Consider the following 23,536-nt stretch of genomic DNA (forward strand, 5'->3'; position numbering starts at 1 on the left):
TAAACGTGTCCTTTGGGGACGATCCCTCCTGCCTATGTTGCTGTGGTTCTGCTCTCCTCCTCCTCCTCCTCCTCCTCCTCCTCCTCCTCCTCCTCCGGAGGCATCACGTTGCTCCAGCTGGTGCTCGCACAGCAGATGCAGTTTTTTCCCACATTTCATAACTGCAGTCAAAAAGCTCCTAATCACAACAACAACAAAGTGTGTGACGGCCCTGTAATTCTCTCATCCCTTCCACCAGCTGTTTCTTTCTTTTAAGAGAAAAATCTTCCACCGCTCAGGTCTTTAATGAGCTTATGCTGCTTTTTGGGGCCCTGGGGCAGTGTTCCACCAAAGGGACGCTTCCTTTTAAGGCAGAGAGGGCTGCTTCTGAAAGAGCAGCTCCTAAATCACCCGAGCTGAGCAGAGCCCTCCCCGTTGGAGGACACGCGCCGGGCGCATTTCACGGCCGCGTTCCTTTCCACGCGAGTGCGGTTCTCGCCTGGCGGCCGTCAGCCCTCAGGTGCGGCGGGGGCTGCTGTGCCTCCCCTCCTTGGAGTCTTCTCCGGTGTGACCAAGTCGTCAGGGGCTCCTTCCTTCACGCTATCCAAGCGTTTTGCTTCCCCCCCCCCCCCCGACTTCGCAGCCTCCAGAGCCATCCCCTTGACTTTCCCACGGGCCCTTGTCGCACGACGTGTCTGCGCGCTGGGGGTGCTGCGGATGCTGCCCGCGAGCCGTCCCCGTCCTGCTCCGAGCGAGGTGCAGCACCACGAGGTGCCCTTTGTTCCTGCATCGGTACCCGCTAATGAAATCTGTTCTTCCGGGGAGAGCTAATTACACAAAGGTTAATTGAGGTGTCTCCAGCGTGGGAGTCGGGGAAGCGTGATCTTTGGCCAAAAATACCCCACAAAGGTTTCTGCAACAACCGAGCGGTTCTTCCTTCCATTGATCTATTTCTGTGGCTGGCTGTGACATTGTCCTGTCCTCCTCCTTCTCTTCACCGGTTCCCAGGGGCGGTGGGCACGAGGCCGTGCTCCTGTGCGAGATGTGGTGTCCCCTGTCCCGGGGGAGGCTTCGGGGACCCAGGGCCTCGCCATCCGCTGTCTTCCTGCCCGAGTGCAGGGAGGAGGAGACCTTGCCAGGGCTGTGTCCTGACCCTGGCCACACCAACACAACCTGAACGAGCGAAAAAAAAAAACTCCACAGGAGTGACTTTGGGGTGATCAGGAGGCTATCGTTGTTTGATTCGGAAACTGAGGGGCTTTTGTGGTGGGAAGTGGTGGGGGAGCTTTCCCAGGGTGAGGTTGGTCAGGCGGAGCGGTGCCGGTGCCTCCAGCACCCTGAGCGCGGCTCCTCCTGCCCCGTCCCTGTCCCCATCCCCATCCCACGGCTCCCTGCCGGCGGGGTCCCGCGCATGCCCCCATCCTCCCATGGCTCACATGGGAAACAGAAACAGAGGCCACGTTCTTGGTGGGGCCCTGGGGCGGCTTCAAAGGGATGGAGTCCTGCTGCGGGGCGCGCGGGGTCCTGCCGTGGGGTGCGCTGCGCCCAGCCTCACCCAGCCTTCGGTGCTCAGCGGCACCAAGTGACCTCAGTAACTTACAGCGCTAGGAGGGCGTAGACCCAGAACTGTGCCCTTGACGGTACTGGGAGGGTGATGGACACTTTTCACCGCCTCAATTTCTGCCGGCCCTTCCAGCCCTGGTCCCGCTGCAGAGAGATAATTGGGAAGCTGTCTCCCGGCCTCCTGTATTCATCTGGAGTAGCAGAGAAGGAAGAAAAGGATTTTCAGGCGTTTCGTGCTTTTTGTTGGCGTCAGAGCCCAGATGAGTCCCGAGATGGGAGCGAGGCCGGGGGGCCGGGCGCTCGGTGCGCCGAGGTTTGGGCGAGCTGCAGCGCGGGGCCCGGCTGCCGCGGCCACGTGCAGGCGGCGCACGTGGGGGCACGGCCGCGCAGCCCACAACTAGGGCATCCCAAAGCAGCCCCTGCGGTCACCTGCCTGTGCCAGGCTCGGAGGTGACACAGAAACGGGCGAGAGGGGAGGTATCTGTGTAGTAAACTGGCACTGATCATCCGCACTGAGCGCTCCGGCGGAGCACGGCACCGACATAACTGCTCCTCAAGGTGGAACAGGTCCTTGAGAGCCCGGGGGTCTCGTGTCTGCCTGCAGGCTCCCTGCGCGGCCCTGCCTCAGCGCTGGCCTGGAAAGGCTCCGCCAGCAGCACTGCGCCGCTCGGCGCGGGCTCTTCCCTGCTCCAACTGCCCCAGTTTCCCCCAAAACTTTCTCACCCCCGCCTCGCGGTTCTGGAGCACGGGGTCAGGAGCAGATGGGGCGACAGGAGGCTGCCCGCGGGGCGGGGGGGGCTGCTCCTGCCCGATGATACCCTGCGAAGGGCCGCAATATGTCTCTGTGCTTGGTGCAATGTTTCTGGCTGCTGGCCTTTCCGTTCTGCATACCCCAGCGTGCCGAAGCAGCCTGGCTGGCTTGCCAGAAACCAGGAAAGATAAAAATCCCACTTGTGCCCGTGGGAAGCTGGTGTGCCGACGCGTGCAGGTGAATGCCGACGGCACAGGTCGTGGTTTGTAGGAACGGCGCTTGCAGAAGGGGGTGCAGCACATCTGTCAGCCGTCAAGAAAATCATTCTTCCCTGGAAAGCGAAGCGTGGGGGCAGCCGGTGCGCAAGTAGGGCAGCATATGGACCAGTGACACCCCAGGGGGCACGGAGCCGTTCCCCAGGCGATGGAGAAGCTCGCTGCCTCCCTGGGCACGGCGCTGCCGCTGTCCGGGGGCTGCCCTGCGTGTGGCGAGCGGTGCTGGTCCTGAATCCTGCCCTCCCGGGACACAGGGGGAAGGTGCCTGCTGGTATGTGCCTGTCCCTGCACCACGAGGCCGCCTGTGCCCAGCGCCCTGCCAGCAACGGCGCGAGCGGCACAGAGCTGTGCGCTGCGGGGACCTTGGTGGCACCAGGGCCGGGCTGGTGACCGTCCCTGCGGGCGATGGGGCCCTGGGTGTGGGAGCAGACAGGGCAATTTGTCCCGGCCTGATGTGAGCCAATGGGGACATCTCCAGGGTGCTGGGGAAGGGGCTTGTCACAAGGAAATCCCGGGAACAAACAGGGATCGCGGCACCTCTGCCTGCGCCAGCGCCCAGAGCTCCCCAGCGCGGCTCTGTGAGCCCAGCCCCACCAGCTCCGGCATCTGTGGCACTGCTGGCACGGGCACGGCGCGGGTTTGTGCACGGGACTGGCCCAGCATGGGCAGGAGGGCCGCTGGCACTGCAGGGACACGCTGCTCCTGAGTTTGTGTTTTGGTGCCAGCCTGTGCCCGTGGCTCGTGCCCGGCCGAGGCCACCTGCCCTTGGCCGTGAGCCCACAGCGAGGTTTAATCGGAGCCGGCGTTGGGCCCTGCCGCATCAGCCGGCACCTGGGTGTCACTGGGTGGCTCTGGGTGGCACTGCATGGCGCAGGGTGTCACCGCGCGGCACCGGGTTGTCACCGCAGGGCACAGCCCAGCCCCAGCCACGCAGCCCATGCCCACGCTGCTGCCGCCTCCCAAGCCCCGCGGTGCTGCCGGGTGGGCGCAGCGGGGGGGACTTCTCGTGCCTAAGCACAGCAGCAGCAGTTCGGTATCCAGCAGGGGCGCTTCAGCTGTCTGCAAAATTTCCGTTCTCTTTGGCAACAAAAGTAAAGGGAAAGGCATTCTCCGTGCTTTAGGAGCCTCTGGCAGGATCTCACCCCCTGCGCTCGTGGCCCCGTCTCTCCCTGTGCATGTCCTGTGCCCGCGGCAGCCACGCAGCGCTGCTGGGCAGGCGGAGAGGAGGGGGCGCGGGACGTGTCCGGGCTGAGGTCCCCAGCCATGGGTGCGGGACGTGTCCCCGTGTCCCATGTGGCATCCTGGGGGCTGCAGCCTGCAAGGAGCAGCTCTTGGCTCCCTGTGCCAGGAAATCCTTCACTTCGCGCCTCCCGCGCGCCGAGGGGAGGTGATTTCCCGGCACGGGGGTGTTGGCGGCTTCCCCATCTGCTGGGCTCCATCTCCGCCTTCTCTCCGTGCTGGGGATTTCACCGCGGTCCTGGTGCCCGAGGAGTCCGGCTCCAGCTCTGCAGTGCCCTGGGTGCTGCTGCAGGGCCGGGCTCCGTGCAGCCCCCGCTGCTCCCAGGGGGGCTGCCGCTTTCTGGGCTGTCCCGGGCGCGGAGCAGAGCGAGGGGCGCAGCGGGGTGCAGGGTGCGTGCATTTAAGGCTCTGCAGATTTTGGGGCCGGGGGGGGCTGGTGGTGGGAATGGCAGAGACGTGAAGGGAAAGGGCTGCGGTCTAAAAACTCGCCCTGCTGAACGTTATGTAACCAGGCAGACCTTCGTCGTCACTACCTTTCAGCTGTTTTTCTCGGCAGGCAGCCCAGCACCACACAGCTGCTCGCTCACTGCCCCACAGTGGGATGGGAAAACCTGGCGGGTTGAGGTAAAGGCAGTTTAACTGGTAAAGCAACAGCTGCCTGCAAGCAAAGCAAACCGAGGAATTCCTTCCCTGCTTCCCATCAGCAGGCGGGTGTTCGGCCACGTCCAGGAAAGCAGGGCTCATCGTGCGTTACGGTTTCTTGGGAAGACAGACGCCGTCACTCTGAAAGTCCCCCACTCATCCTTCTTTGCCCCAGCTTTTATTGCGTGATGCCATGTGGTATGGGCCGTCCCTTGGGGTCAGCTCTCCCAGCTGTGTCCCCCCCCAGGTCCTGGTGCACCCCTCGCCTGCTCACCAGCAAGGCAGCATGAGAAGAAAAGTCCTTGGCTCTATGGGGGGACGGGGGCCGCAGCAAGCAAATGTCGGTCGCCGACACCCTCCTGGGGAGGGGACATCGTGCTGGGTGCAGGGGCTCTGAGCCCTGCTGAGGCTTCCCCTGCACCCGGGGCTGTGCGGTGCAGGATACGGGCGCTGCCCACGTCCTGCCCTGGGGACAGGAGCATCAGCAGCACCCCAAGGACCGGGGGCCTGGGGTCAGTCTCTGCACGGGTGCATGTGGCAGAGACGTGTTGGTGCAAAGCGTGCTCACCTCTGAGGCTTGGGTTTTCTCCCCCCTGACCTCAGGTTTGGGTGCCCAGCCCTGCTCGCAGAACGGCCGGCACAGGCTGTACGGGGACATGGCGGTGCCAGCCCTGCCACAGCCGCCCTTGTGCTCCTCTCCCCTAACGTCACGGCCTCCCCGGCCTTAAAACACAAACAGCACTTCTGTTAGGTGTCTGCCAACCAGAGTTGTGATTCTGGGGACTGGTTTAACTCGGTGCCTGGAGTATCAGGACGGGCATTGCCCGGGGTGAGGAGTCGCTGGGAGCACCGCATGCGGCGCGGTTCGGCACGGTGCGGTACCGCCAGCCCTGCGCACGCCATCTCCCCCCCGCGTGCTTGTTGATGCATGAGCTGTGCGGGAGGGAGCGCAGCCCGCTGTCTCCTACCCAGCCGCTTTTAACTGAGCCCTGTGCAGTTTCTCTCGGCTTTCATCCTGCAGTTTCCCTCGGCTTTCATCCCAGCGCACGCAGCTGTGCACATCCCCGTTCCCACCCATGCCGCCAGCCCCCTGCGGGGCTGCCTCCCCCCGTGCCTCCTGCAGGAGAAGGCTCCGTGTCTGCTCTGCCCACGTGTTCCTGCGCTCTGCCCACATTTCCTCACCACCCCAACGCCACCCCCGTGTCGGGGGCTCTGCAGCCCTGCACGGCCAGGACCTGTTGGGCACCCGCTGCAGCCTGCGCCCCGCTGCTCCGGGTCCTTGGTGCCCTGCAGAAACTTTCCTGCCCTCCCCAGGAACCTCACGCGCTCATTTTCCTCTCACTGCGGCTCCGTGTACCTCCCGGGCAACATTTTTAGACGTTCGCCCTACTTGCGAAAGATGGTTTATTTTCTTGTCGGGTGACACCTGCCGGGGCAGGCGCGCAGCTTCCCATTCTGCTCCGCTGCTGCAGCCCAGTCCCCACCCGATGGGGGTCCGGGAGGGGGCGCGAGGGCGAGGACCCCCCTGGTTCCTGGGGTGCGTTGGGCTCTGTGCTGCCTTCTCTGCCGATTGTGCGGCCAACGGTAAAGGGGACCGGGAGCACAGCGGCACGGGGTAACGCCGCCCTCTGCTCCAGCCTTCGTGAGGGTCGGGTCCCTGCAGCCCCCTCTGGATGCTGCTGCCCACCCTGTGTCGGGACCACGGCTCCCAGCAGGGCTGCACCCCCTGAGCTCCAGCTCTGAGCTGCCGTGCAAGGTGGGCACCCCAATAATCGTGTGACCCCATACCAGATACCCCAATAACCCTGCATCCCAATAATCAGGCACACCAATAAGCCAGTACCCCAATGATCAGACACCCCCAATAATGAGGCACCCCCAATAACCAGGCACCTCAATAACTCAGTACCTCAATAATTGGGCACCCCAATAATCAAGCACCCCAATAACCCAGCACCCAAAAAACCCCAGTATCCCAATAATCAGGCACCTCAGTAACTGGGCACCTAAATAACTCAAGCACCCTGATAAACACATCCCAATAACCCCGCACCCCAATAATGGGGCATCCCAATAACCCACAAGCCCAATAACCATGGTTCCCAATATCCGGGCAACCCCAAAACTGTGCACCCCAGTAACCTGGCATCACGATAACCTGCACACTGTGAATAAACTAGGCATAGCCCCGCAGCCCAATAACTGTGTACCCCCAGTAATTGGACACCTCAAAACCTCACCAGCGCAGCACCGCGGTGCCGGGGGGAGCCCACCCTGCGGTGTCGGGACGCGGACACGGCCCCCCCGGGGGCAGGAGGCTCCTGGCTCCGTGCGGGGGCTGTGCCCCTGTCCCTCAGCCCCGTGGTGCCTCAGTTTCCCTGTCTGCAAGCGGGGACGGTGCTGCCGGTGCTGCCGGGGCTGCGTGGGGAAGCGCCCAGGGGGGGCTGCCCGCTCCGGGCCCGGAGCTGGGGGCGCGGGGGGCTCCCGGACAGGGCTGCGGGCAGGGCAGGGCTCTGCCGGCCCCGGAGCCCGACGCGGGCCGTTTCTCGCAGCGGGCTCCTGCGGGCACCGGTAACCCCCGGGCTGCCCGTGCAGGGCGGCTCCGGCACGTCCAAGGGCCGGGGGGCACCGGCCGGGGCCGGGCGCGGATCCCGGGGTGCGCAGCCGGGCAGGGCGCTGCTGGCGAGGACGGGGCCCGGCCGCCGCCTGCTCCGGCCTCTGCCACGGCCCGGGTGCCGGCACCGCCGCTATCGGTGCCAGGACCGCCGGTACCGGGGGCTCTCCCTGCCGCCACCGGGACGGTGCCGGGGCGGCGCAGCGGGGTCCCCGCCTGCCCAAAGCGGCGGCTGCGGGGCGGCGAGGCCCGGAACGGCACCCGGCCTCGCCGGGGGAGCACCGGATCGGTAGCGGCGAGCAGGCCGGGGGGGCGCCCGGTGCCGGTGCTGCCGGTGCCGGTGCTCCCCGCGCGCGATGCGCCCCCTGTGCTGACGCCGCCCGGTGCCGGTGCGCCCCGGTGCCGGTGCTCCCCGCGGCTGATGCTCCCCGGTGCCGGTGCTCCCCGGTGCTGCCGCCTCCCGGTGCTCCCCGCCCCGCCCCGCTCCGCCCCCGCCGTCCCCTTCCGGGCCCGCCCCGGTGTTGGCTCTGCCGGCGCCATCGCGGCGCGGCCGCCCCGTGCCGGGGGCTCCCGGTGCCGCCGCCTCCCGCCCGCGGCAGCGATGCAGCGGGTGCGGCCCGCGGGACCCCGCGCCCGGGAGGGGAGGGGCAGGCGGGGGGAGCTCCGGGGGGGGGAGGATCCTTTAGCCGGTCCCCGGGGCAGCTCCTTCTCGTCCCGGTGCCCGGTTCTGGCCCGGTAGCTGCGGGCCGGGCTGTGCCGTGCCCTGCGTGCTGAGCGCACAGACCCTGCCCGGCCGGGGTCCGGGCAGCCCGCGGGTGGGGACGGGGACGGGGACGGGATGGGGATGGGGAAGGGGACGGGATGGGATGGGGATGCTCCGGGAACCGTGACACGCCACGGCCCCGCGTGTCCCCCGGGCACTGCGGGTGCCACATCCCGCGGGGAGCAGCGGGCGGGGATGGAGCCGCTGGACCCCCAGGCCCCTCAGCCCCGGCTTTGCTTTCCAGGCTGCAGTGGCGTTTGAGGACGTGGCCATCTACTTCTCCCCCGAGGAGTGGGTAGAGCTGGCGGCGTGGCAGCGGGAGCTGTACCAGGAGGTGATGATGGACAACTACGACCTGGTCGCCTGCCTGGGTAAGGAGGAGCCGTGCGCCGGGGCCCGGGCTGGCCAAAAATGCGTGTGGGCAGCGCTCTGGGCACCCCAGCCCCACTGCTCCCAGCTTCAGTGCCACTGCTGGGGCTGGCACCAGCAGCTTTGGGTGGCACTGTTGGCACCCCTGGCATGTCCCCGGGGTCTCTGGTGGCGGTGACACTCCCCGGGTATGCTCCGGGGGATACTGAGGGGTTTCTCCCCCACGCAGGCTCTGTTGACGTCTCATCCAAGCTCATCCACAAAATGGAGCCTGAGGAGGAGCCGTGCGGGGGGGCTCCCCCTGGTGATGGGGACGGAGCAACTCCCGACACCGCTGGCATTGGTGAGTGATGTGGGGTGCAGCCCCCCCGGTGCCTGGGGACAGCGGGCTGGAAGCTGGGGCAGGTTCCGTGCGTCGTGGGCAGGAGCCCCGAGCTGTGCCGTGAGGCCGGCGGCTCCAGGCAGAGGTGGGGGCGTCGCAGCTTGGCCTTCCCCAGGCCCTCCACCCCGTGGCACCAGAGGGGTGAGGGGAGGCTGCAGCGCTGCGCCCAGGGGAGGGGCTGGTGCTGCCCACGTGGTGGCTTCGTCGGGCTGGGGGGACACTGCTGGGACACTTCCCTGATGCTGTGCCTCCGCTCCCTGCAGCTGCCCGGGGCAGGACGTCTGGCGAGGACCCGCCTGGGGACGGTGACCAGGGACACTGGGTCCCACCTGCGCCGCTGGCCGGGGGTGCCGAGGAGCTGGGGTGCCCCCCTCTGTGCCCTGGCTGGTGCGAGGCAGGGACCTGGGGCTCCCCCGGGAGGATGGGGGCGTGGGAGCGGGGCGAGCGGCCGCTGGAGCCGGCGGCGGCCGGGGGGCTCCTCATCTGCGGCACCTGCGGGGAGAACTTCGAGGACGCGGCCAGCCTGGGCGCACACCAGGGCGAGCACCTCGGCCCGGCGCCCACCCACGAGTGCGCAGCCTGCGGGAAGGTTTTCCAGCACCACCGCAACCTCCTGACGCACAAGAAGCACCGGGGCCGGCACCAGCACGCCTGCGCCGAGTGCGGCTGCACCTTCTGCCTGAGAGGGGACCTGCTGCGGCACCGGGCCTGCCACGCGGGCGAGGGCAGCTACCCCTGCGCGCTCTGCGGCCGGCGCTTCCGCCACAAGCGGGACCTGCAGGCGCACCGCCAGGAGCACGCGGCCGCCGCGCCGCACCAGTGCCCCGAGTGCGAGAAGCGCTTCGAGGACGAGGCCAGCCTGAGCCGGCACCGGGCCACCCACGTCGAGGAGCGGCCCTTCGTCTGCAGGCGCTGCGGCCGCAGCTTCAGCTGGAAGGAGAGCCTGATGATCCACCAGCGCAGCCACGCGCCCGAGCGCTCCCACAAGTGCCCCGTCTGCGGCCGCAGCTTCAGCCGCAGCGGGAACCTGCTGGTGCACCAGCGCGTGCACACGGGCGAGCGGCCCTACGCCTGCACCCAGTGCGACAAGGCCTTCTGCAACAAGGCCAACCTCATCACGCACAAGAAGCTCCACCGGCGCTACAAGACTTTTGCCTGCGCCCAGTGCAGGCTGGGCTTCAGCTCCAAGAGCAAGCTGCTCCTGCACCTGCGGGCGCATGGGGACAGCGGGACCTTCGGCACGGGGGGCGACCCGCCGGACGGGCGGCCGTAGCTCTCAAACGTGGCTTGGGACTTCACCCTGACCCCTCAGGACCTCAAGGAATTCCCACCCTGGGTGCTTCCCCTGGTGCCCAGGCGGGGCTGGGAAGCAGCAGCCTCCTGGCAGCCGGCGGAGCTGCCCGGGTGTCTTCGTCTGTGCTCAAAGCCAGGAGAGCGACAGGAGCGTGGAGCCTGGGCGGCTGCAGCCGAGCTGGAAAGACCCCGTGCTGCTCTGCCCCCGGCTGGCAGGGCAGAGGGGAGGTTTGAGACCTGGGCCCTGCTCGCAGGGCAGGCTCCCTGCTGCCACTCAGCCCCTGGCTGCCCGCATTGGGCTGGGAGCACTGGGGGGCAGCACCCAGGACCCCTGCCCCATTCCCAGGACCTTGAGCTACCTCCTGACCCCAGCACCTCGGGGCTGTGCAGTGCAAGTGAGGGGAGGCTCCTGTGGCCGCTTTGGGGAGGCCACAGCCTCTCCCACTCCCGAGCAGCCCCCCAGGACGTGGCCCTGCCTGTGGGAGGCTGGGACCATGGGAGGGGGGCCCTGAACAGGGTACCCCCGGCCTGAGTGCCAGCTGCTGCAGACCCCACCTCGGTGAAGGAGAGCGGGCTGGCCTCCACATCAGGATCAACACCGAGGGGCAGGACGAGGACCCCGTGCCCCTGGCCCCTGGGGCTGCCCGCACTGCACGGCACCAGACCCGCTGCGTGCCCCAGCCCCGCTCACCGGCATCGCCCCCTTCCCAGGCCCAGGAGCCCTTCCTGGCTGTGCTGCGCTCCGGGAGCTTTTGCTCCCCATGCAGCCGGCGGGGTGGCGGGGGTTTGGCAGCCCCGCTGGTGCTGGGAGAGCGCAGCCGGCTGGGCTGCTTGCCTGCCAGAGCCTGGCACGGGGAGGTGTCCATCCATCCGTGCACCCCGCTGTCCGTGTGTCCTGCAGCGCAGGTGTCCGGGACTCTGGTGCCTGCCCTGCTCCTGCAGCACTGGCACACAGCTCTTGCATGGGCTCCGACCAACTCAGAGTGTGACTGAGCACCGGCTGCGTGGCTGAGCACCGCGCCAGCGTGGCTGGAGCCTGCACTACAGCTCCCAGCCTGCGCCCGGCCTCGGCAGGCTCGTGCCACAGCGAGGGAGGGCAGGAGCGCTGCTGTTCCGCGAGCTGCGTTGTGCCGGCCTCGGGGAAAAGCGCCTGTGCCACGGGAGCGGTGCAGCCCTGGCTCAGGATCCGGCCGGTGCTCCCCCAGGGAGGGTTTTCCCTTCTGGGACGAGCTGTGTGCTGCCCAGCCCCTCCGGGCTCGTGCCCAAACCCTGCGGCTTTGGGGTGCCCCTTCCTAGGAACTGCTGTGTGGTGCTGCGTGCTTCCTCCGTGGCCCCTGGGGTGAAGGCAGGCTTCATCGGGTGCGCCGTGAGGCTCTGCGTGCTGCTCCCCTCTGTCCTCTCCTACCGGTCACCAAGGCAGGGACCCGCTGCTGGCACTGCCCGGGTGGGCTCCTGGCCTGGGGGACGGGATGGTGGCTTTTCCCTTGGGTACCATCACCTGGGGTAGCGTCTACTTTAAGTCGTGGGGCGTGGTGTCACTTAATTATGAGGATGGTTTGTGTATTTTCGTAGCCTAATAAAGTCCTTTTGCAGACACGTGGCTGTTTGGGTGAACCGGTGCCCCCCGGGCCGGGTGGATGGAGAGGAGCAGGAGCGATGCAGGGAGGGGTGAGGGGTTTGCTGCCCGCTCCTGGCTGCTGTGCCCTGCCTCGCCTGGTCCCCGCTGCATCGCTGCCGGGAGCCCCGGGCGTCTCCGTTCCTGGATGGCCGCGGAGGCGAGGGGCACCGGGGAGGCTGCGGTGAGCAGTGCCCATGCCGGGCCGTGCCCCTGCCCACAGGGTGCCTGATGCTCCGTGAGCTCCAGGAGCTGCGCCGCGACCGTGCCTGCTGCCCCTCTGTGTCCTGCCAGGGCGCCAGCCAGCGAGGGAGGTGCGGGCACAAGGAGCAGCGGGTTGGAAGTGGCTGGCCAAGTGCCAGCGGCTTGCAGCCCCGGGCGGGCGCGTTTGCTGACTGCAGGGAGGAAGAGGATGCAGGTGGCTCTGGAGGACGTGCCAAGGCTCCTGGCTCCTGCCCTTGAGCAAGGCTGAGCGTGGCTTGTGGTGCCCGGCTGTGCAGCCCTCTGCCCCCAGCCGCTGTTCCTGGGTGCACGGGGTGCCCGCGCCAGCCCAAGGCCTGTGGCATTTTGTGCCATGGCGCCCCACGTAGGTGCGGCAGTGCTGACACTTGACTTAGCAGGGTCTGGGGACATCCAGGGACAAGCAGCCTTCCTGGCGCCTCGGGTCTGCTGCCCTAAAAGGGGCTTGGCCCCCGGTGAGAGCTGGGGCGAGGAGCAGCCTCCCGTGGGTCACCACCCCGCCACCCCCTGAGCTGCCCCAAGAGGAGGCGCAGGTCCCGGGGGGTTCCCCTGCTCTGGGGCGTCCCAGGGCTGCGCTGGGGCTGCTCCTGGCACGGGCTCTTGTCCTGCAGCACCTGGGGGTGCTCGTTTTGCCCTGTGTGGTGTGTGGCTCCTTGCTGCTGGGATGGGGCAGGATGGTGCTGGGGGGACCTGCTCGGGGGTGCTGCTCCCCTCTGCAGAGCCACCAGGATGCACCGAAGCCTGAGCAGCACCGAGCGGTCGATGGGTGGCTCTGAGCGGGACCCTGCGTTGCTTCCTGGGTGCCATCAGGAACACACCGCCTCCAGGCTGCGCCAGCATCACCGCCCTGCATCCTGCCGCCACCCAGCCCAGCCGGTCCAGCATCCCACTCTGGCCCCACGCAGCGCTCCCGGGGGGCACGGCCGTTCTGCACCCCCTGCTGTGCCCCCCCCAGCCCCGGGGCCAGCCCCTGCCACAGCCCCTGCCGTTGGGTGTCCCCAGGGCCCTGGGGACCACGGAGCCGGGACACTGCCCTTGCTGCAGCTGCGCATCCCAGGGACCGTGGCCAAGCGCCATCTGCTCAGGCGCAGGAGGCTGTGCAGTGCTCACATCCTGCTGGTCTCAGGGCACGTGCGAGCTCAGACAAAGACCTGATAAATCTCCGCGTTAATCCAGCCGCAGTGGCAGGGCCTTTTCCCTCGGGAGCCGCAGTGCTCCCAGCAGCACGCGCTCGCTGCAACACTGCCGCGCACCGCGTCCGTCTCGTGGAGGACGTTTGCCCCCTCTGCCAGCCGGAGCTCTGCTGCTGTTGGCCGTGCTGTTGTACCAAGCTCAGTGGATGGCACCATAATTTTCGTTTTTACTGGCTGTAGAATATTGGCCAATCACAGAAACTGCAGAAACAGAGAAACTGATCCCGGGGCTGTCGTGGGTGCGAGCGCCCTCCTCCATAGCGCTGCCAGGAGCGGAGCACGGCGGTGGCGGTGAAGGCAGCCGGGTGCTGGTCCCAAAACACTGCGGTGCAGCAGGACGGGTGCCCGCTGCACATGGCTGCAGCCACATGAGGACACAGCGTGAGGACCTGCAGGTCGGCACTGCTGCGAGCGTGGGGCCACGTGGGGCAGCAGTCGTGGTGCAGCTGCGCCGGAGCTGGCAGGGGGCCGGCGTGACCCAGGCTTTGCCCTGGCCCCATTTTTTGGGGCTGATGTTCACAAAACCTGGCTCGCCGGCACAGTGGCTGGCTCCACGTGTGGACTTAAATGCCTGGAGCCTGTGGGAGGTGACGGCTTGGCCACATTCAGCAGCATGGCAGGGGCAGAACGGGCGTCTTCTGGCTCCGGTCCTGCTCCTGCTGGCCCTGCTCCCAGTCTCCTCAATGGTATTTGGCCGCTTCCCTCTCTTTCCTTCTGTCACCTCGCTGCTCCCTGTCCCCTCCTGGGTGCCTGCTGCCCTCTGGCTGGGAGCGTGCCACCATCCCAAAGCTGACCCAGTCGCTTGGCTGTCATCTGTGCCCTGGTGTCACCCCAGCTGCTCAGGACGCCCTGGCTCCAGCTTCATGCCAGGAGCGCAGAATGTGACAGAGCAACAGGACCCAAAATTCCTCCGTGGGGCAGGGAGCTGCAGCTGGCCCCTGATGCAACGCCTCGGCCAAGTTACGCCTGAGGCTTCGCTCCCAGCACTGAGGCCAGGAAACAACCACGGTGGGGGCAGCCTCTGGGTGCCCGCCGAGCTCTGCACCTGGCTGCCCTTCCCTGCTCCGAGGGATGCGTGGTGGAGCTGGTGGGGAGACATCCCCATACCAGCCCCAGTGCCCACACAGCTGGGTACAGCAGGGTGAGAAGCCCCGGGGCGGGAGGCTTTTGCTCATCGTCTCCTCCGCCGTCCTACTTGTGTTACCGTTGTTATTTCTCTCCTCCTACGTGCGCATCCCCATGCCAGTGCCTCCGCAGCATGCCCTGCTCTGAGCTGGACCAGCGCTTTTGGGGTGCAGGAGCCCTCGTGCTGCCTGCCCCTCTGTAGCCACCTCCCAGCCCTACCAGTGTCCGGGGCTCTCCCAGGGGGTCCCTCACCCTGTGCCCCCCCCGTGTCCCCATTTCCAGGTGGGTAGAAGGGAGGGGAGGTGGCCCCGGCCGCAATGTTTGTGGGGCGATGGGACCAGGGCTGGGGGCTGCAGCGGTGTCCCAGCGTGCGCTGCCTGCACGGGTGTTGTGGGCAGGTCCCCGCTGTGCTGCCCGTGGAGAGGAGCCCACGCAGGAGCAGGGGGCCTGGGGGGAGCTGCCGCCCGTGGGGGACCCGTGCTGGAGCAGTTTGCTCCTGGGGGATGGACCCCGTGGTACGGAGCCCTGTGGGAGCAGTTCCTGAAGCCCCCGCAGGCTCAGCTCGGGAAGGCCGGCATCCCGTGGGAGCGACCCCACGGGGAGCAGGGGCAGAGAGGGCCCGTGAGGGAGCGGCGGGGACGAAGCGTCAGGGCCTGACCGCAGCCCCCAGCCCCGTTCCCCGCCCGGGGGCAGGGGGTGGAAGCGGTTGCCGGTGGCACTCGCTGCTTGCAGGCTCTGTGGGCCGCCAGCCCCGGGCAGCACGCCGCACCGCGCCCCCCGTACCCGGCCCGTTTGCCCGTGGCAGCAGCGGCTGAGCCCCGCGGCGAGCCCCCCCGCGGCGAGTCCCCCCCCCGGTGAGCCCCCCCCCGGCGAGCCCCCCTCCGGCCGGGCTCCAGCCTCCCCCCGAGTCCCCCCCGGTGCCCTGCGGAGGGCTGAGGCGCGCCGGGGCGGTGCCGGGGCCGGGGCCGTGCCGGTACCGGGGGGGCGGCGGGGCCGTGCCGGTACCGGGGGGGCGGCGGGGCGGACTACAACTCCCGGCGTGCAGCGGGGCGGCCCTTTGTCTGCCTCGCCCCGTGCGCCCGCCCCGGTGCGGTCCCGCGGTCGGCGGCCATCGGCGGCGATGCCCGAGCCGCCGCCCCTCTGAGCGCCGCCGGTGAGAGCGGGGCGGGGGGCACGGGGCCGGCCGGGGTTCGGGGGGGGGCACCGGGAGGAGAACCGGGGGGCGCGGCCCCCCCCACCCCAACCCCCCCCCAGCCCCGGTGCCCGTCGTGCGCGGTGCGCTGGGACCGCGGGGCTGGAGCGCGGTGCGCGCGGTGCGGGTGCCGCTCGTGCGACCCCCCCCCAAAAAAAAAACGGGGGGCGCCGGGGGGGCACGGGGAGCCGGGGACGGGGCCGGTGCCGCGGGGGGGGAAGCGGGGCCCGAGGGTACCCGGGGCGGTGCCAGGGGGCTCCGGCACCCGCCGCCCCCCCCGGCCCCCGGGCCCCCCCCCGCTGCTGTCCGGCCCCGGCCGGGCGCTCGGAGCCAGCGGCGTGCGACCCCTCCCTGGGGCGTACAGCGCCAGACCCGAGGAACACCCGTTAATACCGCAAAACGCCGCTTGCGGTGCGTGCTCGGGGCTCGCCGCCTGCCGGTGCCGCCGGTCCCCGGTGGGGCTGGAGCCAGGCTGGGGCCGTGCCCCCGCTACGAGCGGCGCCCCCTGCGCGAGCCGCCGGCTCCCGTCCTCCCCGCGCGGCTCTGCCGGCAGCAGGCACGGCTTTGGGAGAGCCGCGGGCTCGGCCCGGCACGGCTCGGCACGGCACGGCACGGCTCGGCCCGGCACGGCACGGCCCGGCACGGCACGGCTCGGCACAGCACGGCTCGGCACGGCTCGGCACGGCTCGGCCCGGCACGGCACGGCCCGGCACGGCACGGCTCGGCACGGCACGGCTCGGCCCGGCACGGCACGGCTCGGCACGGCCCGGCACGGCTCGGCCCGGCACGGCTCGGCACGGCTCGGCACGGCCCGGCACGGCACGGCGAGCGCACCGGCTGCGCTGCCTCGGGACCCGGCTGCCCCCAGGTCCTGGCACGAAGGAGCGGGGAGGGGACGGGCGGGGGTCCGGGCGCTGCGGCGCGGCACCGGGCGCTTTCCCGGGGCACCGGGAGGTGCTGGGGGGATGGATGTGGGGCGGGAGAGGCACCGGGCTGCGCTACAAGGGGCGCAGGTAACGCGGGCAGAACCCGTGCCCGGCCCCGGCTGGCGCCTGCTGGAGCTCATCAGAAATGCCCTGGCCCCAGGACGGACTTGCGCCAGTGCCAGCGGGCGAGCTAGCGGGGGGTGGGGGGCACCTCGGGGAGAGCCCCCCCAGAACAACCCCTCTCTTGTCTGAAAGCAGGACCGAGCTGGACAACCCCTGCACCCTGCTCCCTCCAGCCCCGGCTGAGCTCCGTGCCTGCCCGCGCGCCCTCCCGGCCCCGTGCCACCTCCGGGCATCCCCGGCAGCGCCAGGTCCTCTTGGCTCGGAGCACTGGTGCTGGGCTGGCTGCGGGGCGGCCTTGGCGTGGGTGGGCAGCGGCCACGGCAGCAGGTCCTGCCTCGGCTCACGCTCTGCCCGGTGGCTCCCGGTGCCGCGGTTAGGTGGAAGGCAGGACACGCTCTGCACCGCGGGGACATGGCACCAAGTGGGAGGGAAAGCAAGGTTCAGGACGGGGCACGGGGCTGGCGGGATGAGGGACGAGGACCCTGCTCCTGCTCCTGCTCCAGGTCGCTCCGTGGTTACGTGCAGTTTGCCAGAGGCCCCCTGGGCACAGAGCATTTGGCCAACAAAGGCGGTGGCAGCACCGGGTGCCCTGAGGAGCAGAGAGCTTCTCGAGGAGTGGTAACATGTGGGTCCGCATGTGTCGGAGGGGAAGTCCGGGTAGGACACGGTGAACGTGGGAAGCTGCCCTTGGGGTGTTGCACAAGCAGGGAGCGTCCCCGGGGTGCCCAGCACGCGTTGCTCTGGAGGTTTGCTGCACGTGCAGCTCAGCAGGACGGGGTCAGGAGTGATGCTGGAGACCCCTTCACAGGCATGTGGGGCCCGGCGGCGGCTCTGCCAGGACGCAGCCACATCCCCCCTGGGCACTGCCACTGCATCCTGCTCAGGAGGGCGCCTGAGCGCATGGTGCCTGGGGGTGCCTGGGGATGCCGACCCTCACCGGGTGTCCCCAGCGGCTCCTCACCTGCTCTGGGGCTTCCCCCGGCGCTGCTCGTGGCAGCGTGTCAAATTCCACTGAGATTGCATCTACCGCATCGCCGTGCCTTCGTGAAAAGTGTGCCCAGCAGCCGAGGAAAGCTTGCCGGCTTCATGGGGCGCAGCTGCCTCTGCACTCCACGGGGTTTTCTCCCGGTTCCTCCTTCCCCTCCGGCCCCGCCGTGTGCCTTGGCTGTGACCTTGTGCCGCTGCTGCTGGGCTGCGAGGAGTGAGGTGGGGGTGCGGGCAGGGTGACCGAGCCCTGTCCTGGGCTGCTCTGTGCTGTCATAGCCCCCATGTCGGTCTTCCTCTTCTTCCTCTTCCTCCTCCTCCTCCTGTGCCTTCCCCTGCTGAAAGCAGCAACTCCCCGAAGGCAGAGGGGAGGGGAAGGGATAGGATGGAAGGGGAGGGGAGGAATCAGCCATCAGGAGAAGCAGCTTGGAGATCTCCGGAGCCCCCCTGTGCCCGAGCCCCCCCCAGTCCCCAGCTGTCTGTGGTGCTGCTTCGCTGCTTGCATTTTGGGGCCGGTTTGGCACAAAGGGTGACTTCTGCCTGGGGTCTCTCTGCAGGCGTTCGCAGGGAGCAGCGCGGCTGGAGGCGGCTGTCCTGTCCCTCGGGCAGGATTTCCTGGCGGGACCCCGAGACCCCCGGCGATGGAGCCCGAGGAGAAGCCGTTTGTGGGGGACCCCCGGGGTGGGGGGCGCAGGGGAGTCCCTGGCCCCCACAGTGCAGGTGAGCCGTGGGACCCCCAGGTGGGCTGCCCATGCCTGCTGCCCCCAGGGCCCAGTGGAGCGGTTTGCTGGGGGGGGTCAGGGGTGGGTGAGGACCCTCACTGGGCAGCAGGGAGCCGCTGGGGTGGTCGCTGCCTGGGCTGGGTGGTACTGGAGGTCTCCGTTCCCCCTGGGGGAGGTTTTGTCCCCTCTGTGCCCATCCCAGCGCCACGGAGTGAGTGGCAGCATTGCTTGGCTGCTGTCTGCTCGCATGTCCAGGGAACCCAAATTTGGCTTTTTCTTCCCCAGGAAAGGGCTGGGCTGGTGTGAAGCACGAGATTGTGGTGAAAACGGAGCCAGAGGACGAGTCGGACATCGGGTACCCCCAGGGCCCAGGGGCGGGGGCTGCTGCCCCTGGCATCCCCAGTGTCCCCAGCATCCCCGGTGTCCCCAACACCAGTAAGTGACGCGGAGCAGGGCGCTGCACAGAGGGGTTGTGCTGGGACAGGGCATGCCCTGCGCCCTTCGGGAACCGGGAACTCCCTCCTGCAGGAAAAGCAGCAGTTCCCTTCCCTGCGTAACAAGTATTTAATAGTATTTAACTTGGTAAGATGATGATAGTTTAATATTGATGGGTGCTTCGGAGCCTCAGTAACCTGCATCTGGTGCAGCCCCATGGTTCCCCGGGGTCCTGGCTGCAGGAGGCACCGAGCTCGCTGCTCCCGGTGCCTGCAGAGCGGGGACCCAACAGCAGCGGGTGGCAGCGGCACGGCCCTGTCCGTCCCCAGAGCAGGACGTGTGGGCCGGGTGCTTCCTTCCACAGGCATCAAAACAGAGGTCGTCATCAAAACCGAGCCTGAGGACGACTCCTACGGTGACTGCTGCCCACGGGAGAAGGAGGAGCCCCCTGACCCCGCTGCCTGTGAGTGGGGCTGGGCACATGGGGGTGCCCGGGGCTGTGCCATGGGGTCACGCTCCCTGCTCTGCCCCTCGGTGCCTTTGTGGGCAGCTGCCCCGTGCAGTCCTGGGGATGGTGACACCCCATGGGTGCCATGCAGCGCCCACCCTTGCCCTCCCTGCTGCCAGCCAAGGTCAGAATCCGGCCCCTGGTGCCTGCGGCCGTGCCCAGGGTGTGCTGAGCACAGCCCCCAGAGCTCTGCCCTCTGCCCCCGCAGGCGATGCCAAGCCCGAAGTGATTGTGAAGGTGGAGCCGGAGGAGGAGGCGTACATCGGGTGTCCCCAGGGCCTGGGTGACCCAGGAGGCGCAGGTGCAGGTGAGCACTGTGGGGCTGGGACCCGGCTTGTGTCTGCCTCTGGGTGCTGCGTCTGGGTGCGCGGCTGCTGTTGGGAGTCACCGCGCCAAGGGCTGGAGCAGCCGGGCAGGCAGAGAGCCAGGGGGTGCTGCTGTCCTCCCCCTGCCCCAACCTGGCAGAAATCCACAGGGAGGGACCCTGGCCCCGTGCTACTGCCAGCCCCGGGGGCACTGCTCCTTGTGCGACCCTGGAGGAGCACCGAGGTGCTCTCCTGTTTGTCAGGGCAGCCTCAGCTGTCAATTTGTTTTACAGGAGGGGGCTGAACACGTCCCCTGGGGGCTCCCCCATAGCAAAAAAACAGGCCCTTCGAGCCCTAAACTGCAAATGCAATCTCTGCACAGTTTTGGCTTTAGATGAGAGTTTGCACATGTGTCTGGTCGTGGGGGCAGGTTTGAAGGAGGCATTTTACCTGGCTGCGGTGCCGAGGGTGCGTTGGCTTCTTCCAGCTCCTCCCACACCAAGGGGCTCCTGGCAGTGCTAACCCAGCGCTGCAGCCAAGGCTCTGCAGCCCCTGGGCAGCCTCGGTGGCACTGGGCTGTGGTTGCAGTGCTGCATCCAGCAGTGATGCCCGGGGCTGTCCCTGTGCCGCAGCCGTGCCGTGCCTGTGCCGATGGGTTCGGCTCCGTGCCGGGTTCCCAGGAGCGCAGGGCCACGCGCAGCTCCTGGCTCTGCGTTGTGCCGGTGGTGGCCGGGTTCTTTCTTCTCTTAGTAGGTGGCGAAGGCAAAGGTGAGAAGCGTCCCAAGGAGGAGCCAGAGGACGTGAAACCAGAGGCGGCTCTGCTGGAGAAAAGCCCGGAGGCTGCGCCCCGTGTCAGCCAGTGGATGGTGCAGCCGGTGCGGGGCGGCGTGACCGAGCCCCGGGGGCTCTGTGTGGGGACAGGCACGGCTCCTGTCCCACCAGCGAGCACCGCTGGGCACAAAGTCACGTCGGCACCTGGCACTGAGCCGGCCCGGCGGCCCCGCAGCCACGGCACCGAGCGGCCCTTCGCCTGCAGCGAGTGCGGGAAGAGCTTCCAGCACCGGGGGAACCTCATCACCCACCTCCGCGTGCACACCGGGGAGAAGCCCTTCGCCTGCACCGTCTGCGGGAAGAGCTTCAGCCAGAAGGGCGACCTGATGCGGCACCAGCGCATCCACACGGGCGAGAAGCCCTTCGAGTGCACCGTCTGCGGGAAGAGCTTCTGCTCCAAGCAGACCTTCATCCTGCACCAGCGCATCCACACGGGCGAGAAGCCCTTCTCCTGCACCGAGTGCGGCAAGAGCTTCAACCGCAAGGCCAACTTCATCACGCACCAGAAGATCCACCGCGGCGAGCGGCCTTTCATCTGCGCCGAGTGCGGCAAGGGCTTCTGCGCCAAGAAGACCTTCATCCTACACCAGAAGATCCACGTCGGCGACCGGCCCTTCGGCTGCAGCGAGTGCGGGAAGAGCTTCAGCCGCAACGGCGACCTGACGCGGCACCAGCGCATCCACACGGGCGAGCGCCCCTTCGCCTGCGCCGACTGCGGCAAGTGCTTCAGCCACAACGGCGAGCTGATCAAGCACCAGCGCATCCACACGGGCGAGAAGCCCTTCACCTGCACCGAGTGCGGCAAGAGCTTCAACCGCAAGGGCACGCTCATCACCCACCAGCGCATCCACACCGGCGAGCGCCCCTTCGTCTGCCCCGAGTGCGGCAAGACCTTCAACCTCAAGACCACGCTGATGAAGCACAAGCGCATCCACACGGGCGAGCGTCCCTTCACCTGCCTGGAGTGCGGGAAGAGCTTCAAGTACAAGGGCAACCTGCGGACGCACCACCTCACCCACACGGTAGAGCGGGTCTACCCCTGCACCGAGTGTGGCAAGATCTTCAGCCACAAGAAGGAGCTGACCGTGCACCAGGGCACGCACACGGAGGAGCGGCTCCTGTCCTGCTACCGGGACGGGGAGTCCTTCAGCCCCTTCCTCCCCGTGCACCCGCTGCTCGTGTCCTGCACCCAGCTCCAGGTGCCGCTGGAGGCCCTGTCCAAGTACAAGTAGGAGCTGGCAGAAGTCGCAGAGCTCTGTGCACGTCTCTGCAGATGGAGCAGACAGGGGGAATGGCACAGCAATTTTGGGACCCAGGCCTGCTGTGGTGTTGGTGGCGCGCTGGGACACTGCTGCAGAGCCAGCTCGCCCCGGAGCAAGCGCGGCACCCTCACGGCACGCTGTCAGCGTGCCCGGCACACGGAGCACAGACGAGGGCTTGAGCCTGGCCCTGGGGGATGCTGGGGGGCAGAGTGTGGCCATTCCCCTGCTGCTGGTGGTAAAGGGGCCCTGAGCTTCTTCATGCACGGCCAGGACCGGGGCCGGGGCCCAAGCTAGACCTGGCACCGTGGGTGCTCTCACCTCCCCGTGCCAGGCTGGAGCTCGCAGGCTGTTTGCGCAGGGCTGGTGGTTGGTGCAGTGTGCCGGGTGCGTGGCGGTGGCGCAGCCCCAGGCATGGGGCCACCACGCACCCCAGCGAGGTGCCCCAGCTCCGGGTTAGGAACTGGTACAGGAGAGGTGCCGGGGGGGGTGTCTGAAGATGGCTTCGGGTCACCCTGCCCGGCCAGCACCGCGTTGTCCCCTCGCCACCTCCTCTGTCCCCTCGCTTGGGTACCAGCAGCTGCATGGCCTCCCCCCATGTCCCTGTGCCACCCTCCCTGTGCTGCAGCGGGACACCCACCCTTCCTTGCTGGGTAGGAGAGGGGCGATTTTTGCAGTAGGAGCCGTCGTTTCTCCTCACATGTATCCCAGGCACATCGGCATGGGCCAGTGGGGAGCACTGCTGCAGCGTGCTCCTTCCCTTCCCTGGCACAGGCGCTGCTGTTGGCTCCTGTCCCTCTGCCCCCCAGGCTCAGCAGCCCCCCTTGTCCCGGGGGAGGCTCCCACAGCTCACATCGTGCAGTTACCGAGCCGTGCTGTCCACAGAGCCACAGAGCAATTCGGGGGGACCAGACCCACAAAGACCACCCCATCCCACCCCTGCCATGCACAGGGACGTCTCCCCCTGGGGCTCATGGTGCTCAAAGCCCCGAGCACCCCAACCCTGGGCACCTCCACTGATGGGCACCCACAGTCCCTGGGGGCTGCCTTTGGGGTGGGGGGCCGCGAGCTGGGAGCTGCTGTCTGGGTGGCACATGGCAGCTCTGTAAATGCCTTGCCTCAGTTTCCCCATCCGTAAAATGGGCTAGCAGCACTGATCCTGCCTCACTGGGGTGCTGCTAAGCCGCTGCCCACGGTGCCTCGGGGAGGGGACCAGGGCCGCCTGGTGTCACTGCTACCACTGCTGTGGTCTGGGGGCTGCCACGTGTGGGAGACCCCCGGTGACCAGCGCAGCAAGGACCACGTGTATTTATATTTCCTTTTTTTTTTTTTTCTTTTTTCTAATCTAGGAACTAATAAAAAGTGGAAACAAGCACGAGGGGGCAGTGTTCCCGTTAGGACATGCCGCCTGTCCTTTCTCCTCACCCAACGCCCCTCGGTCGCAGGGCAGCGCACACCATCAGCCCCAGGAGCTGGGGGCGCCCCAAACACCCCCAAATCTGCGGTCACCGGTGCAGTCACAGGCAGGTGGAGCTCCTCGTGGGACAAGCGCCCCCACAGCGGGTGCAGCCGTGCAAATCCCAGCCGGCAGTGCCGGGGTGGTCGCTGAGCCCACGCTGCCACGAGCACGAGCACGCAGGTGCTGCGGAAGCTGGCGGTCTGGCCGTGCACTTTCTGCTTCCTCTGCAAGGCTGGGAACGGGGGTGGCAGGTTGCTGGAGCGATGCTGTGGGATGGAGGCTGGCCGCAGCAGCACAGGCAGCAGGGAGCAGCGCGGGGAGCTGAGGGTGCGCAGCGGGGAGCGAGCTGCCCCCAGCCCTGCGGGAGCACCACGGGGACAGAGCACCGTGCCTGCTTACAGCCCTTGGACTGCGGCGTCCCCAGGGCTCAGCATGGGGCCACTTCGCTGATATTGTCATCAGTGCTCTGGGGGAGGCACCGAGCGCACCCCCAGTCAGCTTCCAGGTGGCACCAAGCTGGGCGTGAGTGTCGATCTGCCCGAGGGTAGGAAGGCCCTGCAGAGGGACCTGGACAGGATGGGTCGGTGGGCAGAGGCCAAGGGATGAGGTTCAGCATGGCTCAGTGCTGGGTCCTGCACTTTGGCCACAACAACCCCGTGCAGCGCTACAGGCTTGGGGCAGAGTGGCTGGGAAGCTGTGCAGAGGAAAAGGATCTGGGGGTGCTGATTGATGCTCGCCTGGGCATGAGC

General features: G+C 68.0%; 1 protein-coding gene across 3 annotated transcripts; it reads left to right on the plus strand.

Annotated features, from left to right (window-relative positions):
* Window positions 1-7,574: 7,574 nt before the first annotated feature.
* On the plus strand, window positions 7,575-22,732 carry LOC118251767 (gastrula zinc finger protein XlCGF57.1-like). 3 transcript variants are annotated; one of them, XM_050716863.1, is made up of 6 exons: window positions 15,095-15,196; window positions 17,826-17,988; window positions 18,276-18,425; window positions 18,790-18,888; window positions 19,142-19,240; window positions 19,992-22,732. In XM_050716863.1, the coding sequence occupies exons 2-6, from the start codon at window positions 17,910-17,912 to the stop codon at window positions 21,299-21,301; spliced, it is 1,737 nt and encodes a 578-aa protein (XP_050572820.1). In that variant the 5' UTR covers window positions 15,095-15,196; window positions 17,826-17,909; the 3' UTR covers window positions 21,302-22,732. The 3 variants fall into 3 exon arrangements, with proteins under 3 accessions (XP_050572821.1, XP_050572820.1, XP_050572819.1); XM_050716862.1 differs by having other exon boundaries at window positions 19,989-22,705; XM_050716864.1 differs by lacking the exons at window positions 15,095-15,196; window positions 17,826-17,988; window positions 18,276-18,425; window positions 18,790-18,888; window positions 19,142-19,240 and adding exons at window positions 7,575-7,673; window positions 8,071-8,197; window positions 8,425-8,538; window positions 8,841-9,792 and having other exon boundaries at window positions 20,245-22,678.
* Window positions 22,733-23,536: the final 804 nt, after the last annotated feature.

The sequence above is a fragment of the Cygnus atratus genome, unplaced genomic scaffold, assembly GCF_013377495.2.
Source record: "Cygnus atratus isolate AKBS03 ecotype Queensland, Australia unplaced genomic scaffold, CAtr_DNAZoo_HiC_assembly HiC_scaffold_47, whole genome shotgun sequence".
NCBI lineage: Eukaryota > Metazoa > Chordata > Aves > Anseriformes > Anatidae > Cygnus > Cygnus atratus.

What these genes read in the sequence shown, in the direction of transcription:
- LOC118251767 (XM_050716864.1), top strand. An exon ending in TCCCGACACCGCTGGCATTG is followed by an intron (nt 8,539 to 8,840) that starts GTGAGTGATGTG and finishes CGCTCCCTGCAG; the next exon opens with CTGCCCGGGGCAGGACGTCT. An exon ending in CTGCTCCTGCACCTGCGGGC is followed by an intron (nt 9,793 to 20,244) that starts GCATGGGGACAG and finishes GCGGCCCCGCAG; the next exon opens with CCACGGCACCGAGCGGCCCT.